This window comes from Coregonus lavaretus, assembly GCF_964263955.1.
Source record: "Coregonus lavaretus genome assembly, chromosome: 10".
NCBI lineage: Eukaryota > Metazoa > Chordata > Actinopteri > Salmoniformes > Salmonidae > Coregonus > Coregonus lavaretus.
In genome coordinates, this window is record NC_139997.1 from 44,333,289 (window position 1) to 44,351,385 (window position 18,097).

Here is an 18,097-nt window from a genome sequence, read left to right on the forward strand (position 1 = left end):
GACAAGTAATTATATAATTTGGGCAAAACATAAATTTACTTTAGGGGAAGCCAGCATCCTAACAGTGCACTGTGCATCCGCCAACTTTCCTTTCCAATTCGCAAGAGGCTGAAACCAGAGATCTGTATATAATGACGAGATGCTCATGTCTTCACCCTAACAATGGGAGTCGTTGTCCAAAAGGTGGGAAGGCAGGCGACATGCTTAGGTCTGCATATGATGCCCATAGAAACACATTGGACTTATTCTGGACAGATTTTGGCGAGATTGAGCCCTTCCTTGCTGCTGAAACTCTCTCACCGGAGAAAGCATCCGAGTGAGCAAAACAACGCCCCCTCTGTCTTACCATATGCGGTCATGTATCTGATGCTGTCTGGACAGAAATATTATGACATGCCATACTCCTTTGGTTCAGACAGCATCAGATACATGGGCTACACATACTGAGAAAGAGCGGCGTTGTTTCGCTCGCTCAGATGCTTTATCTGAGATTGATGTGTATTTCTGTCGGCACACGTCTTGGTCAAATAAATGATCAATATTTCTATGTTTTATTTGGACAGGCAAAGAGGTATGGTAGGGCGGGCCAGGCCCCCTTAGGCCTGCCCATTCCTCCTCTGAGGAGCCTCCACTGGAGTGTTGTGCAAGCTGTACTAAGTGTATTTATACCCCTAAGCACTTACAGTGCGCCATTGATTATTCATTCCATTGTTTCGCTGATAGGCAGACTGTTACTGGGTTTGTGGGTCGGGCCAATCATTGCCATAAGGAACCCTCTACAGATTTGCCCATACATTGACATTGCTATATGTGACTGTTCATGTAGTTTTATATATCGGTGCCTCTTCCCTCTATACTTTTGTGTATCTCAGCTCAGTTGCCCCTTGGTGCTCTGATGTAGTTCTGTGAGTCTCTAGTGGCATCCATCAATAGCTCAGAATTATTTTCAAGTTCAGAGTTATCCACATTGAGTCTTTTTTTAAATGATCTATCTCTATAGTTATATGGCCTCTCTCTGTCACTCCTCTGTTGTGTGGCCCTACAGCTCTCTATCTGAATGCTACCCTCTCTGGGTCTATGGCTCAGCTCTCTCCCCCTCTCTCTCTCTCTCCCTCTTCCCCTCTCTCTCTCTCTTCTGCTGATGAGGCTCTGGCTGATGCCTGGCCTGCATAAAGTGAGCAGGCAGCAGCCTGGGTATAGTCTGCCCTGAGGAAAATCTCAACACTACTGATACTCTGCTTCACTACATGATCATGGTGACTGAAGAGAAAAGAGACTCCGGAAACACTCATAGAGCTAAATATGCTCCTCAGACTAGAGAGGGAGCCCATTCTCCTCAAGATGGCCTGGTAGATATTCAGAGTACATCTGACTAGCAAAAGGAAGGAGTTAAGTGAAAAGATAAACAATAATTAGGCTACCTTGGTGATACTTCAACAGTGATCATGTTCCCTTATGTTCATTCCTATGTGAGAATTCTAGATTGGAAAGAGATATCCTATGATTAATTAAATATACTGAGTCATTAAAGGTTAGTATGAGTAAAAAGGAAATATCATGCCCGTGCTTGTGTGTGTACTTGCGCTCTATCCTGTGTCTGCATGTGTGTGTGACTACAGTATTAACATTGCATGTGTAAGCTATATAACGCAATAAGGGATGAATGATGGCTATATATGCCTACATTGCTGTTTGCGGTGTTGTTTCTATTGAATGGGGGAGTATTCTCTATGTAAACTGTATGCTTGTTCTATGGCAGGATAATTTACTTATCTGGCCTCTAAGTGTCGCTCCTGTGTCCTGGCTTAACCACCACACTGACTGTGTATCAGTAAAGAGGAAGAGGCGAAGCGAGAGGTTTCACTCTCGCCAAAGTCTGTCCAAAATAAGCCCAATGTGTTTCTATGGGCTTATTTTGGACATACGCTTATCGCCTGCCTTCCCGTCTTTGGGACAACGACTCCAATTGTTAGGGCGGAGACATGAGCATCTCGTCACTACATACAGATCGCTGGTATCAGGCAAGCGGTGCCAACTGGTAAGCGGTTAGGCGAGAGCTGTCCATGGTGCTGAATTCAGACTCCCGCGTAACTCCGAGTGGTTTCTTTATTTACGTTTTTTTGGGGGTTTCTTCATTTTCATTAGTCATACTTTATTTCCCCTTTCTCTTCCACAGATGTTTTACTGTTCATAGTCACCAGACATTTATTTAGGACCTTAGAATGAGAACGTTTCAAACCTCAAGTGAATTGTGTTTGGCTACAAGCATTACACAACATTCATTTGACCGTAGCCTATATTTACCTGAGAGTTATATAAATATATTTCAGGCCTGGACACTTATATTTCACTAGGCTATGTGCCAATTAGTTTATTATACCTCATAATTTCACCTTTAATGCGAATTTACAATGAACACTTTTCTTTCTTCCCTTTCTAGTCTATGCCAGTTTTTGAGCTTTCTTGCATGTATACTCTTATGTCGGACCAGTTCTTATCCACACGGTGTCAGTGTCTACCAGCAAGACTCATTTACTCTTCAACTCCACCTAGGTCGTGGCACAATAGCAAAAAGCCCATTCATCGCTGACTGTCAGTGAAATCGTAGTGAGGTGGCACACGGACATATGAGGATTATGTTTCTCTTTCTTTAAAAAAAAAAAAAAAGTAACTTCATCCATTGTGTTACTTGGGTTCTCTTTGTTCTCCGTCACACTTTATGGATTACATTCTAAAAAGGATTGCATAAAAATGGCTGTACTCGAGAACCGTGAGTGGGTTTGGATTGTGAATCTATTTTGGCTGTTGCTTTGTTTTCGGGATTCTGTTTCTAGACAAATTACCTATTCCATTTCCGAGGAGGTAAAACCGGGGACATTTGTTGGGAATTTGGCTAAGGATTTAAATCTAAAAGTGACTGAACTGGAGGCACGTAGGATTCAGATTGAATCTGGATCATATAAGAAACATTTTGAGGTAAATTTGAACACTGGCGTTCTCTTTGTTAGCGAAGCCATAGACCGAGAGAAGCTTTGTCCCAATAGCCTTATTTGTACTGAAAGCTTGGAGGTTATTGTTAATAATCCTTTACGAATGTACAACGTTGAAGTAAATATATTAGACATTAACGACAACGCACCACAATTTCCTGTGAAATCACAGATTATTCGTATTTCTGAGCTTACTTCACCTGGAGCTAGATTTCCTCTGTCTACAGCTGAGGATATGGATGTAGGGAGCAACTCTATTGACGCATATAAACTCTCCACAAATTCCTTTTTCAATCTAGACGTACATACTGAGGCTGATAGTGGTCCATCAGCAGAGTTAATTCTACATAAAGCTTTAGACCGAGAGAAACAGGCTGTGATCAGGCTAACACTGACTGCTATTGATGGAGGAAAGCCTCCCAGATCAGGGAGCACAGAAATCATTGTCAACGTACTCGATGCAAACGATAATGCCCCAGTGTTTTCCAAAGCCCTGTATAAGGCAAAAGTCTTAGAGACTGCGCCCATTGGCACTGCTTTTCTAAGGCTTAATGCAACAGACCTAGACGAAGGCTTGAACGGTGAAATAATGTATTTGTTCAGCAAACAAGGACAAAGGGGGGGGTTATGATACATTTGCAATCAATCAGAGAAATGGGGAAATAACAGTAACAGGGCCTTTAGATTATGAGGTGACCAGTGCGTATGAGATTCGTGTAGAAGCCCAGGACCGAGGCCATTCACCTCTGGCCTCACATTGCAAAGTGTTGGTAGAGGTAGTTGACGTAAACGATAATGCCCCGGACATCAAACTCTCCTCGCTTTTGGAGAGTGTGAGAGAGGACGCAAAGAAGGGTACGGCAATTGCGCTAATCACGATTATTGATAAGGATGGCGGTAAAAACGGGAATGTGCATTGTACCATATCTGGTGTCTCGCCGTTTCTATTGGAGTCATCTCAGGGTAAATACTACTCCATGGTCCTTGGAGAAACGCTGGACAGGGAAATCAACTCTCAGTATAATGTCACCATCATAGCCAGAGATGAAGGGACCCCTCCTCTGTCCAGTACTAGTATTATTACTGTCCATGTTTCTGATGTCAATGACAATGCGCCACGCTTTCCAGAATCCATTGTTAACGTGTTCTTAAAAGAAAATAGTCCGGCAAAATCTGTGATATCTGCTATGACTGCGCTGGATCCAGATTCAGAAGCAAACGCTCAGATAACATATTATTTACTAGATCCCATAAATAGGCCTACAGCTTCGCAGACACCTGTCAATGTGAATTATGCCACAGGTGAAATATACAGCATGCAGTCAGTGAACTATGAAGAAGTGAAAAAGTTCCAGTTCCAAGTTCAGGCCACAGACTCTGGTGTTCCTCCACTAAGCAGCAACGTCACTGTCAACGTTTTTATCCTGGATGAGAATGACAACAGTCCTGTGATTCTCCCGCCCTATTCTGACCACGGCTCCGTTAATTCTGAGAACATTCCCTATTCTGCTGAAGCGGGCTACTTTGTGGCCAAGATCAGGGCTGTAGACGCCGACTCTGGATATAATGCTCTGCTTTCTTATCACATCTATGAACCAAAGGGGACCAATCTATTCAGAATTGGAACCAGCAACGGAGAAATAAGGACAAAGAGACGCATGAGTGACAATGACCTAAAAACTCACCCGTTGGTCATTCTGGTGTCTGATAATGGAGAACCTTCCCTGTCTGCGACTGTGTCTATTGATGTTGTGGTCGTTGAAAGTACAAGTGACATGAAGACAACTTTCAGACAACTGCCTGTAAAGGAGGAGAGTTTCTCAGATTTAAATCTGTATCTGCTCATCGCCATTTTGTCAGTATCAGTGATATTTATACTGAGCCTCATCAGTTTAATAGTTGTAAAATGCCACAGGACAGACGGCAGTTTCAGCAGGTGCGGCGCCCCAATGATCACCACACACCCTGACGGGAGCTGGTCTTACTCCAAATCTACTCAGCAGTATGACGTGTGTTTTAGCTCTGACACACCTGCTGATGGTGAACTGATCAGTATTAATGGAGGCGACACTTTTCAAAGGACACAGACGCTTACCAACACAGATAAGGTAAGAAGATACTGTACCTTTATTTTGTCTAATTCTATATTAGCCTATTCTATATTTCTCTACTAATGGTGTTTTGAAAGAGTTTAATTAACATTTCGATAGACAATGTGGTTGTTGTGTTGTGGTTGTCTGTCTTTGTATATTCCACTTAATTTGTACATTAGAGGGCACTGTATGTCGGGTCATGGGTCACTGGTCACTTGTAGGCTATATATGCAGACAGGTGACCAGTAAGTATGGATGTAGGCATGGAGAGCATACTACTGTGCTCATCTTTTACACCTTGGAGCTATTGAATGCGCCTACAGTAGTTATATTTGCCTGTAAGGATTATTGGTATGTTTATATCTTTACTGCTAATTAATGGGCAAATGATCCAACCAAAGATCCAATTTTGGAAAGTGGTTTGTTTTGCACGTGTATATGAACTTTTGCAATCCCACCTGTGCCAGAGTGGCTATCCGGAACTATTGACTGGGTCAACAGGGGTCTTCCGCGAAATGACTCACTTTTCGGTAGTGTAACTTGGTGAAAAAACACTATTTATTTCACATATTGTTAACAATCTGTGATAAAGAGCACATGGTCAACTTCATAAAGAAACACGTTTTCCCATCTCAAGACAATAAAATAAAATAAAAAAAGACTAGTAAGTGCCTGTTAAGTGCCAAATAAAGTAACAGGGTTGGCGATTTCAATTTAAATCAGCCATAAATCCCCTTGGACAGGGGGAATGGAAGCTTGTTGTGTGCATCAGGGAGGGGCAATTGAATGCAAGCTTCACAAAAATATTGAAATTGTTGAAACATTTCTAACCTGTCTATCTGTGGGTAACGGGCTTGACGTGTTATGCGCGACCCGCTCAGTTTTCCACCACAAAACACCAGAAAATGGGCAAAAAGAGTAGAACCAACTCACCTGCTTTTACACCAGGATTTTACTATAAATGTTCAATGTTTCTTTTGAAAATATTATTTAACCCTCATACTACCGACTGGGGTCATTTTGACCCCAGAGGCATATTTTTTATCATAGCCCAAAGGTGGTTTATTCAATTCTTCAAAATGTTCATGACTTTGTCAATAAACTTTTTCTTAATACATCTAAATAAGTGTTTAGTGTTTCTGTATCAATATGACCCCAGCCAAAAACAACTAATTCTGCCTATAGGAATTTGATAGATGGATCTTTATTTGAATCCAGGTTTCTCTGGAGACATAATTTTAAGTTATACACATCATCAGAGGGTTGAGGGGGACCTGTATCAGTGATTTTGACCAGATAGACAGATCATCTGAAGAGATATAGCTCCCCATGTATTTGCCTACAATTGTACTTTTTTATACCACGTAAGACCGTGTGCAAAACCAAAATTACCTTATTTTTGTGCATATAAAAATCTGCCAATGGTATAAAAAGTCTGCCAATGGTATAAATACTTGATAAAACTGCAATACAGAACTCAGATACACTCTGAATCTACACAGAAAGCTGAATGGGGCTGCAGGTAGCCTAATGGCTAAGAGCGTTGGGTCAGTAACCAAAAGGTTGCTGGTTTGAATCCCAGAGCCGACTAGGTGAGAAATCAGTCAACATACCATTGAGCAAGGCACTTAACCTCAATTGCTCCTTTAAGTCGCTCTGCATAAGAGTGTCTACTAAAATGTATTGGTGTGTATTCCCTGAAAATGTGTTATTGTAGGGCTAATCTAAAAAAGTATTTATTTGAATCCAGGTTTCTCTGGAGACATAATATTAAGTTATACACATCATGAGAGGGTGGAGGGGGACCTGTATCGGTGATTTTGACCAGACAGATCCCCTGCAGAGATGGAACACCTTATGTACTCGGCTATGGTTATAACTGGTTATAGTTATAACTAGGTATGACCGTGTACACAATTACGTTACATATATGCTTAGTTGCTGTCAAAACAGCTCATTAAAGTCTGTCAGTGGTATGAATACTTGGTAGAACTGTAATGCAGAAATCCACTACCTTCTAAATGTACACATAGTGCTGTATTGGTGTGTATTCTACAAAAATAGTTATTCTACGAGAAATGTTATATAAATACCAGAGTTCCTTTAATATCCTACAATATTATGTATGTGGAACTTTTTATGGCATTTGGGTTGCTATACCATTTGGTTTGAAGTGACTTTGAGGATTTGGGCATGCTTTTTGAAGAGTTCTGCCATAGGCCCTACCATTCCTATTGTTTCACTAGCAGCAATGCTAATGCTGGCTGTGGGTAAGTAAATAAAGAAAACTAAGCCATATGTTTGGTCCTTGTCTCTTAGAATCAATGGATGAATCACTTTTTGTCAATAAAATGAAGTATATTTGAAATTTTGGTGTACCACCCCTTTAAATGGCAGTCGTTTTTTCCTACATGAATTAGTATTTATTTCAAAATTCTAAAAACGAAATGATACTATAATCAAATGATGGTAAATCAGCTTTTTAGTAGTTATGTGGATTGGACTGTACTTCGGAAAAAAGCTGCACATTATGAAACATTTTGTGTTACAAAATACTGTAACTGTAATTTTGCTAAAATAACAGTATTATTATTTATATTTTTTTGATAACTTTATTTACACGTCTAATGATGTTTTGATAAGAATTAAGTTTATATTTGGCTATGACTGTTGCTTTTTTTTCAATATCAAAATTACCCCAGTTGGTAATCCGTGTATGTAAAAATATGTTTGTAGCATGTGGGTTAAGAAATTATAGTTTCACCATATTAAAATGCGAGTTCAGTTCACGTAACAGGGTTGACCTTAAAATGAGAGACAGGTTTATTTCTCCATAAACTGAATCAGTAATCACATTAAATAAATAATAATCTCCAGAAATGACTTTGTCAAAGCAACAAAATAACTTGTGCTTTACAATGATGGTGAATATTTTGAGGAACTTTGGGGCTTAAGTGGGTTAAAATCTTCCTAGACGTCACAGAGGGTACACAGAGGGACATGCCAAAATGCCGAATTTTGGCACTTTAGCAAGTCTTTATTCATATTAAAATCAGATTGATTAAATTTTACATGTGGTCTATATTAAAGGAAACTTCATTTAATATAACAGCCTTTTAAAATGTAATATTGGTGCACAATTTCTACTTAAAATATCAAAGGGATTAAAAAAGGAACTCATTTCGTGGAAAGACCGCGGTTGTAAATATAATTTTCACATTGAAGTGTTGTTTTTCTTTCTCTTCAGCAATGGGCTGACTATTTTCATGTTTCCACGCTGGGAGACGCTGTTGACCACGATAGAAATGCACCTGATTTAGAAAGCCCGGGATCCTCCTATCCTTTGCTACAGGGTGTGTAGATGTAGGCTAGCATATCAGTTAGGCTTTGTTGAAGAACACATTGGAATACTTTGCGGCACACCTACCTAGTTTTCAATTTGATCAATTTTGGATGAATCTGGATTACAGTGTCAAGGAACTGAGCAGTGATGGATTTGTGTGACCGTATGATACGTGTTTGGATACAGTGTTTTGTATTGCTTTGTTCATGGGTATTGTCTTCAGGACAGATCGTCTACAAGGTGTCAGAGGAGGTGGATAAAGGCACAGTTGTTGGAAATATAGCCAAAGATCTCAATCTAAATGTGCAAGATCTGGAATTGAGAGGAATTGAGATTGTAACTGGATCGAATAAGAGGTATTTTGACGTAAACAGGAAGTCTGGGCTTCTGTTTGTCAATGAAGGAATCGACAGGGAGATGCTGTGTCAAAATTCAGTCAAATGTTTTGTAGACGTTGAAGCCATTTTGAAAGATCCAACACATCTCCACCGCATAATGAATATTTTAGATATAAACGACAATGCACCATCATTCTGAGAGCCAGTTCATATTTTTAATATTACTGAGTATGCCTCTCCAGGAGAGAGATTTTCTCTGCCTGAAGCCCAGGACATGGATGTTGGCAGTAACTCGGTGAAAACCTACAAGCTGAGCCCAAATGAACACTTCTCTCTGGATGTACAGAGCGGTGGAGAGCAGGTTTCTGCTGAGTTAGTGCTACAGAAAGCTTTAGATCGTTAGAAACAGGCTGTTATCAAGCTTGTGCTGACTGCCATTCATGGAGGAAAGCCATCTAGATCCGGGACATTACAGATTATTGTCAACATTATTGATATAAACGATCATTCCCCATCAGTCAGCAAACAACTCTACAAAGTTCAGATTCTTGAGAATGTCCCAAGTGGAACAACAATTCTTATTTTAAATGCGACTGATTTTGATGAGGGTGTAAACGGAGATATAATGTATTCCTTAACCGCAAAGGGAGATGCAAAACATGCTGACCTATTCTCCATTGATCCGCAGTCAGGAGTTATCACCTCTAAAGGCAAAATAGACTACGAGGAAAGTACTGCATTTGAGATCCGTGTACAGGCTAAGGACAGAGGGGTCCCTCCTCGTAGCACGCAGTGTAAAGTCTTAGTTGAAGTGCTTGATGAGAATGACAATGCCCCTGAGATAGCTTGGGGCACAGTGAAAGAGGACTCTCCAATTGGCACTGTTGTCGCATCCATAACTGCATTAGATAAAGATGGAGGTAAAAAATGGACGTGTTTTGTGCGACATAGTCGGAGAAGTTCCCTTTAAACTTCTCTCTACTTATAAGAACTATTATTCTGTAGTAGTGGACGGACCTCTGAACAGAGAGAGTGCATCGCAGTGCAATGTCACCATCATTGCTAAAGATGAGGGAACCCCTCCTCTCTCCAGTACTAGAGTTATAACAGTAGACATCTCTGATGTGAATGACAACCAACCTCACTTTTTAGAACCCAAAATAAACGTGTTTCTAAAGGAGAATAGTCCTGTGGGAGGTTTAATTGCAAGCTTGACCGCAATTGACCCCGATGTCAATGAGAATGGTCAAGTTATTAAATGTTAGAAACTAGCAACAACCTTCCTATGTCTACAATGATAAACATAAACTATTTAACTGGTGAGATATATAGCATGCAGTCATTTAACTATGAAGAAGTGAAAAAGTTCCAGTTCAAAGTTCAGGCCACAGACTCTGGTGTTCCTCCTCTAAGCAGCAACGTCACTGTCAACGTTTTTATCCTGGATGAGAATGACAACAGTCCTGTGATTCTCTCGCCCTATTCTGACCACGGCTCCGTTAATTCTGAGAACATTCCCTATTCTGCTGAAGCGGGCTACTTTGTGGCCAAGATCAGGGCTGTAGACGCTGACTCTGGATATAATGCACTGCTTTCTTATCACATCTCTGAACCAAAGGGGACCAATCTATTCAGAATTGGAACCAGCAACGGAGAAATAAGGACTAAGAGACGCATGAGTGACAATGACTTAAAAACTCACCTGTTGGTCATTCTGGTGTCTGATAATGGAGAACCTTCCCTGTCTGCGACTGTGTCTATTGATGTTGTGGTCGTTGAAAGTACAGGTGACATGCAGACAACTTTCAGACAACTGCCTGTAGAGGAGGAGAGTTTCTCAGATTTAAATATGTATCTGCTCGTCGCCATTGTGTCAGTATCAGTGATATTTCTACTGAGCCTCATAAGTTTAATAGTTGTAAAATGCCACAGGACAGACGGCAGTTTCAGCAGATACAACGCTCCAATGATCACCACACACCCTGACGGGAGCTGGTCTTACTCCAAATCTACTCAGCAGTATGACGTCTGCTTTAGCTCTTGACACGCTGAAGAGTGACATAGTAGTTTTCCCCACGCAGTTTCCACCTGTTGATGGTGAGCTGATCAGTATTAATGGAGGGGACACTTTTCAAAGAACAAGAATGCTTCCGAGCACAGAGAAGGTAAGGAGAACTGTTCATGATATGGAATGTTTTTGTCACGTTGTTTTTTATTTTATTGTCATTATTATCTTGTGTGCAGGTTATATTTGCCTAATTCCCGAAATTCAGTTTGTTGTAACTTACATAGACGGTTCCAATTGTATGGGTACGGTTTAGGATAAGTAGAATTCGACAATTCTCCTCTAAATTAATGCAGAATTTAGCGTTACAATTCAGCACCACGGACAGCGACATAAGGCTTCTTGCTTTGATTTGTGTCAGTCTCATTCTTGCTCACGTTTTCTCAATTAGATTGCAGCAATGTTGTTTCATATTCTCCTATAACAGATTATTCTGTGGATCTGTCAAATTAGTCTAGTTTTTAGTTGTTTATGGTTGAAGCAATAACTGGTAAAGTCATTTAAATGTATCTGCACACCACAAAGTATTTAGCTGTTGAGTTCGACTACTGGTTATCAGCTGTTTGTCATATTTAGGGCTAAGCAATAAATTACATTTGAGAGGATCATGCAAAGCGTTGTTCATTTGATGATCTTTTTTTTTGTAGGCACTCTTCGTGAAAGATACCAACATCTTGTATAACTAAGAAATCACATCTGTATACATTTTAAGAGCACAGTAAAAGCACTTGGTGTCGCTGTAGACCGTGACTATATTCAGTTGATAACTATTTGGGCCACTCCTTCCTCTCTTCACTTCCACTGATGAGGCAGGTACAGTCAAGCGAGTTGGTGAGATGAGAACGCACTCGAGATAGGCCTGTACGTTGACACAACCGTTGTATACTAATAGAGAGATTGTTCTTATATAAAAACGATGTTTAGCAATATTATCAATCTATCGTAACCAACTCAAAGAAGAATCATAAGGTCTATGTATAACAATGGACCATTCCGTACATTGTGGATATTTTTGGATTCGGATTATGCTGTTTCTTTGTTTATGGGATATATCTTCCGGTCAGATTGTCTATTCTGTTTTAGAGGAGGTGAACAAGGGAACCGTTGTTGGGAATATAGCCAAGGATCTCAATCTCAATGTTCAGGAACTGGAGTCACGTATGTTTCAGATTGTATCCGGATCCAACAAGAAGTATTTTGATGTAAATCCAAGAACTGGTGTTCTATACGTGAATGAGATAATCGACCGCGAGGAGCTTTGTGAGACCAATGTGAAGTGTTCTTTGAATGTGCAGGCCATTGCGCACAATCCTCTAAATGTTTTTCGTGTTGAAATAGAGATATTGGATACAAATGACAATGTACCTTGTTTCTTAGAAAATTCTCTAACATTAAATATTTCCGAAAACGCTGCTGAGGGAGAGCGATTTCTTCTGCCAGTGGCTGAGGATGTGGATGGGGGCAGTAACTCTATGAAAACCTACAAGCTGAGTCCAAATGAACATTTTTCTCTGGATGTACAGAGCGGTGGAGAGCAGAGTGTGTCTGCTGAGTTAGTGTTACAAAAGGCTTTAGACCGAGAGATACAGGCTGTGATCAAGCTCATACTAACTGCTGTTGATGGAGGAAAACCTCCCAGATCTGGGACATTACAGATCATAGTACATGTATTCGATACTAATGACAATACTCCCATTTTCAGCAAACCGCTTTACAAAGTGAAAGTTGCGGAGAATGTTTCAATTGGAACCAAAATAATAACTCTCACGGCATCAGATTTGGATGAGGGTATTAACAGTGACATTCTTTACTCTTTTGTTGGCAACAGGAATGCAAAAGGATCTAGTATGTTTGCTATTGACCCGCATACTGGGGATGTATCTGTGAAAGGCAATGTCGACTATGAAGAAAACGTTGGGATTGAGTTGCGAGTCCAGGCTGCAGACCAAGGCCAACCTCCAAAAACGACACATTGTAAAGTGTTAGTGGAAGTAGTCGATATAAATGACAATGCTCCAGAGATAGCAATAACATCACTCATGAGCACAGTAAGAGAGGATGCCAAGTCTGGCGCTGCTGTTGCTTTAGTAACGCTGTCAGATAAAGATGGGGGTAAAAATGGAATTGTGAATTGTCAGATAAGCGGTACTGTTCCTTTCAAACTGCAGTTTTCTTATAAAAATCACTACTCTTTAGTTGTAGACGGGCCTCTGGACAGAGAGAAATGTTCTCAGTACAATATCACTATTATTGCTATGGATGAGGGGACCCCACCTCTCTCCATCACCAGTGTTGTTACAGTACACATTTCTGATGTGAATGACAACCCGCCCCGTTTTCCAGAACATCTTATTAACATTTATTTAAAGGAGAATAGTCCAGTGGGAGGTCTGATGGTTAGTGTAAATGCGTATGATCCAGATGAAATGGGAAACGCGCATGTATCATATTATCTTTCGGAAAGTAAAAGTGATAATATATCGCCCTCGACAATAGTCAACATTAACACTATAACTGGTGAAATATACAGCATGCAGTCATTTAACTATGAAGAAGTAAAACGGTTCAAATTTCAAGTTCAGGCCACAGACTCTGGTGTTCCTCCACTAAGCAGCAACGTCACTGTCAACGTTTTTATCCTGGATGAGAATGACAACAGTCCTGTGATTCTCCCGCCCTATTCTGACCACGGCTCCGTTAATTCTGAGAACATTCCCTATTCTGCTGAAGCGGGCTACTTTGTGGCCAAGATCAGGGCTGTAGACGCAGACTCTGGTTATAATGCGCTGCTTTCTTATCACATCTCTGAACCAAAGGATACCAATCTATTCAGAATTGGATCCAGCAATGGAGAAATAAGGACTAAGAGACGCATGAGTGACAATGACTTAAAAACTCACCCGTTGGTCATTCTGGTGTCTGATAATGGAGAACCTTCTCTGTCTGCGACTGTGTCTATTGATGTTGTGGTCGTTGAAAGTACAGGTGACATGAAGACAACTTTCAGACAACTGCCTGTAAAGGAGGAGAGTTTCTCAGATTTAAATCTGTATCTGCTCATCGCCATTGTGTCAGTTTCAGTGATATTTCTACTGAGCCTCATCAGTTTAATAGTTGTAAAATGCCACCGGACAGACGGCAGTTTCAGCAGGTACTGCGCCCCAATGATCACTACACACCCTGACGGGAGCTGGTCTTACTCCAAATCTACACAGCAGTATGACGTGTGTTTTAGCTCCGACACACTGAAGAGTGACGTGGTAGTTTTCCCCACGCCGTTTCCACCTGCTGATGGTGAACTGATCAGTATCAATGAAGGGGATACCTTTCAAAGGACACGGATGCTTCCCAACACTGAGAAGGTAAGACCATATTTTTATTTCACCAACGATTCGAATGTTTCTTTAAAGTGTTAGTGCAGAGCTCGTGAAACCTGCAGAGAGTCGAGCTTTGGTGATTTCAGCACCACGCTAGTGGACAGCGAAGTCGCGGCGAGCAGTGGACATTGTTGTTCTTTCTTTAATATCTTCATCTTTGAGGGGTTGTGTATAATCTCTCGGCTTTAAATTAACCTTAAATTGCGGCACCTTTCTCTTTTAGAACTGGAATTAATGGGCACACTATATTAAGCATCAGTTGTCTCATAGTCTTTTTTCTACATTATTAAATTAAGGATTTTTATTTTTCTTAACTTCCTTAGTGCTTCATTTTGCGAACTGCCTAAATGTTGTGACACATCTCCTTTTGCAATTTATTCAGCCATATGCATATATCTTCGGTTGCTCTTGTTTCTTTTTCAACTACTAATAACTATATCCGTAGCCTGTATGATAACTATCTCAATTGTTGTGCCATTGATGAGTCAAAGTGGCAGGTGGTCTCTAAATTATATAGAGTAAACCACGAGTGAAATAAGTTGGGGTACTATTTGCCTGCACTTGCATTGGAGCATATTGTTTTTCTTAGGCTATTAAACAATTTTATTTCAGGCAAAGAAATGATGCATGCATAGGTCATGTGCTTATTTCTCATTGAGCAGTGTCATGTCCATTTAGTAAGCAAAACACAGGGTGTCGCTGTAGACCGTGGATATGAACCCTAGATGTTATTATATAGGGCCCCTCCTTCTGTGCCTATCAGTCGGTGTTGTGCAGGCTTTTGTCAGAATAACAGAGCCAGTTTCCATTTGAAACGACAGTTCTTTCGTGAGAGGATATGATGTGGTTGTTTTCTGAAATATTTGCCTTGGTATCTTCATGATTTTCTCATAGAATACGGAAAGTGTGGGATTACCGTGGATATAAAGATGGGCCATTCCGTGCGTTGTGGATATTGTTGGATTATGGTTGTGCAGCTTCTTTGTTTCTGGGATTTATCTTCCGGTCAGATTGTCTATTCTGTCTCAGAGGAGGTGAACAAGGGAACCATTGTTGGGAATATAGCCAAGGACCTCAATCTCAATGTTCAGGAACTGGAGGCTCGTATGTTTCAGTTTGTATCCGGATCTAACAAGAAGTATTTCGATATGAATTTAAAGACCGGTGCTCTGTTTGTGAAGGAAAGAATCGATCGAGAGGAGCTTTGTATGACCAGTCAAAAATGCTCTCTAAACTTGGAGGCCATTGCACAGAACCCTCTCAACATGTATCGTTTAGAGATACAAGTATTAGATATAAATGATAACGCACCTTCATTTCGTAATAGTGATCATACAATAAATATTACAGAATCTACCTCTCCAGGTGAAAGATATCCCCTACCAAGGGCTAATGATGCTGATATAGGCAGTAACTCTGTTAAAACCTACAAACTGAGCCCAAATGAGCACTTCTCTCTGGATGTACAAAGCGGTGAGAAAAGTGTGTCTGCTGACTTAGTGCTACAGAAAGCTTTAGACCGAGAGAAACAGGAGGTATTAGTGCTCCTTCTGACTGGTGTTGATGGAGGAAAACCTCCACGATCCGGGACCTTAAATATACTTATTAATGTGATAGATGTAAACGATAATAGCCCGGCCTTTAGCAAACACTTGTATAAAATAAGTATATCTGAGAACGTCCCTATTGGCACACCTATAATAAAAATTAACGCAACTGATGTGGACTCAGGAGTAAATGGGGAAATAGTTTATTCTTTGATAGGCCACGGGGAGGAAAACGCACTGGACTTTTTTCAAATAAACTCAGTCACTGGTGAAATTACAGTTAAAGGAACAATTGATTACGAAGAGCATGCTGCGTTTGAGCTACACGTACAGGCCAAAGACAGGAGTTCTAGTCCCCGTGCAACACACTGTAAAGTCCTGATAGAAGTGATGGATGTCAATGACAATTCCCCAGAAATATTAGTGACTTCAATGATGAATGCAGTTAGAGAGGATGCAAAATCAGGTAAAGCAGTTGGTCTAATAACAGTATCTGATAAAGATGGGGGTGTAAATGGAAAAGTACACTGTCAAATAGTAGGCTCTGTTCCCTTCAAATTGCAGTCCTCCTATAAGAACTATTACTCATTAGTAGTAGATGGATCTCTAGATAGAGAGAGTGGATCCCAGTACAATGTGACCGTTATAGCTACAGATGAAGGCATCCCACCTCTCTCCAGTACCACTGTCATTACTGTTTATGTCGCTGACGTGAATGACAACGCCCCTCGCTTTTCAGAACCCATAATTAATGTATATCTGAAGGAGAATAGTCCCGTTGGAGGGCTTATTGTCAGCTTGACTGCGCATGATCCAGATATGAATGAAAATGCTCAGATGTCTTATTCGTTTTTGGAAGGAAATAATGGAATACCCTTGTCTACAATGATAAACATAAACTCTTTAACTGGTGAGATATACAGCATGCAGTCTTTTAACTATGAAGAAGTGAAAAAGTTCCAGTTCAAAGTTCAGGCCACAGACTCTGGTGTTCCTCCACTAAGCAGCAACGTCACTGTCAACGTTTTTATCCTGGATGAGAATGACAACAGTCCTGTGATTCTCCCGCCCTATTCTGACCACGGCTCCGTTAATTCTGAGAACATTCCCTATTCTGCTGAAGCGGGCTACTTTGTGGCCAAGATCAGGGCTGTAGACGCTGACTCTGGATATAATGCACTGCTTTCTTATCACATCTCTGAACCAAAGGGGACCAATCTATTCAGAATTGGAACCAGCAACGGAGAAATAAGGACTAAGAGACGCATGAGTGACAATGACCTAAAAACTCACCCGTTGGTCATTCTGGTGTCTGATAATGGAGAACCTTCCCTGTCTGCGACTGTGTCTATTGATGTTGTGGTCGTTGAAAGTACAGGTGAAATGAAGACAACTTTCAGACAACTGCCTGTAAAGGAGGAGAGTTTCTCAGATTTAAATCTGTATCTGTTCGTCGCTATTGTGTCAGTATCAGTGATATTTCTACTGAGCCTCATCGGTTTAATAGTTGTAAAATGCCACCGGACAGACGGCAGTTTCAGCAGGTACTGCGCCCCAATGATCACCACACACCCTGACGGGAGCTGGTCTTACTCCAAATCTACTCAGCAGTATGACGTGTGTTTCAGCTCTGACACGCTGAAGAGTGACGTGGTAGTTTTCCCCACGCAGTTTCCACCTGCTGATGGTGAGCTGATCAGTATTAATGGAGGAGACACTTTTCAAAGGACACAAACGCTTCCTAACTCTGAGAAGGTAAGATGTGAATTATTAGTTTTTTTTAAACCAAAGATTAGAAAATGTTTGAAAAGGATTAGTACAGAGGTCATGAAACCGGCAGAGGTTCGAGCCTGGTGATTTCAGTACAACTTTTGCGGACAGCGACGCCGTGACAGAAACTGACCCCTCAGGTTGGCGAGCTGTAGACATTTTCATCCTTCTAATTGCTTCATAATTTAGTGGTTTTGAGCTTTTAAATGTAGTATTGTTGTATGCTTGCTTAGCAACTTTGTCTATTTTTATTAGTTTCGTTTACCATGTACAATTTATATTATTATTAGTCCTACTCGATCCTGCATTATGTTCAACTACCAAAACGTTTTCTTATAACTGTTGTTAGCCTACTGTTGATAAACCTTTGTCAAGTTATTTCGTTTTTCTGTCATAGTGTTATTGATCATTGCAGCCTATCCAGGCATTTACATTCTATTTCGTAGGCTAATGTACAGCTTTGAAAGATTACTTTGATTTTAAGCTTTTGTAGATGTCTCCTGGTAAGCCTATTAATAGGCTAATCAAACTGATATCACATTTGAAACGTTGTAAGACGCAATGATTGTTATAG

The 18,097-nt window shown here is 40.6% G+C and overlaps 1 protein-coding gene and 1 pseudogene across 2 annotated transcripts; both read left to right on the top strand.

The window, feature by feature from the left end:
• The first annotated feature begins 2,751 nt into the window (after positions 1-2,751).
• On the top strand, positions 2,752-11,515 carry LOC311136347 (protocadherin alpha-6-like; annotated as a pseudogene). Its single transcript has 4 exons — positions 2,752-2,770; positions 3,711-3,920; positions 9,716-10,929; positions 11,477-11,515. The product of its transcript is annotated as a protocadherin alpha-6-like (transcript).
• A 297-nt stretch (positions 11,516-11,812) lies between these two features.
• On the top strand, positions 11,813-17,929 carry LOC311136348 (protocadherin alpha-3-like; the record flags this gene model as incomplete). Its single annotated transcript, XM_084170455.1, has 3 exons — positions 11,813-13,144; positions 16,465-17,508; positions 17,921-17,929. The coding sequence occupies 3 exons, from the start codon at positions 11,813-11,815 to the stop codon at positions 17,927-17,929; spliced, it is 2,385 nt and encodes a 794-aa protein (XP_084026581.1).
• Positions 17,930-18,097: the final 168 nt, after the last annotated feature.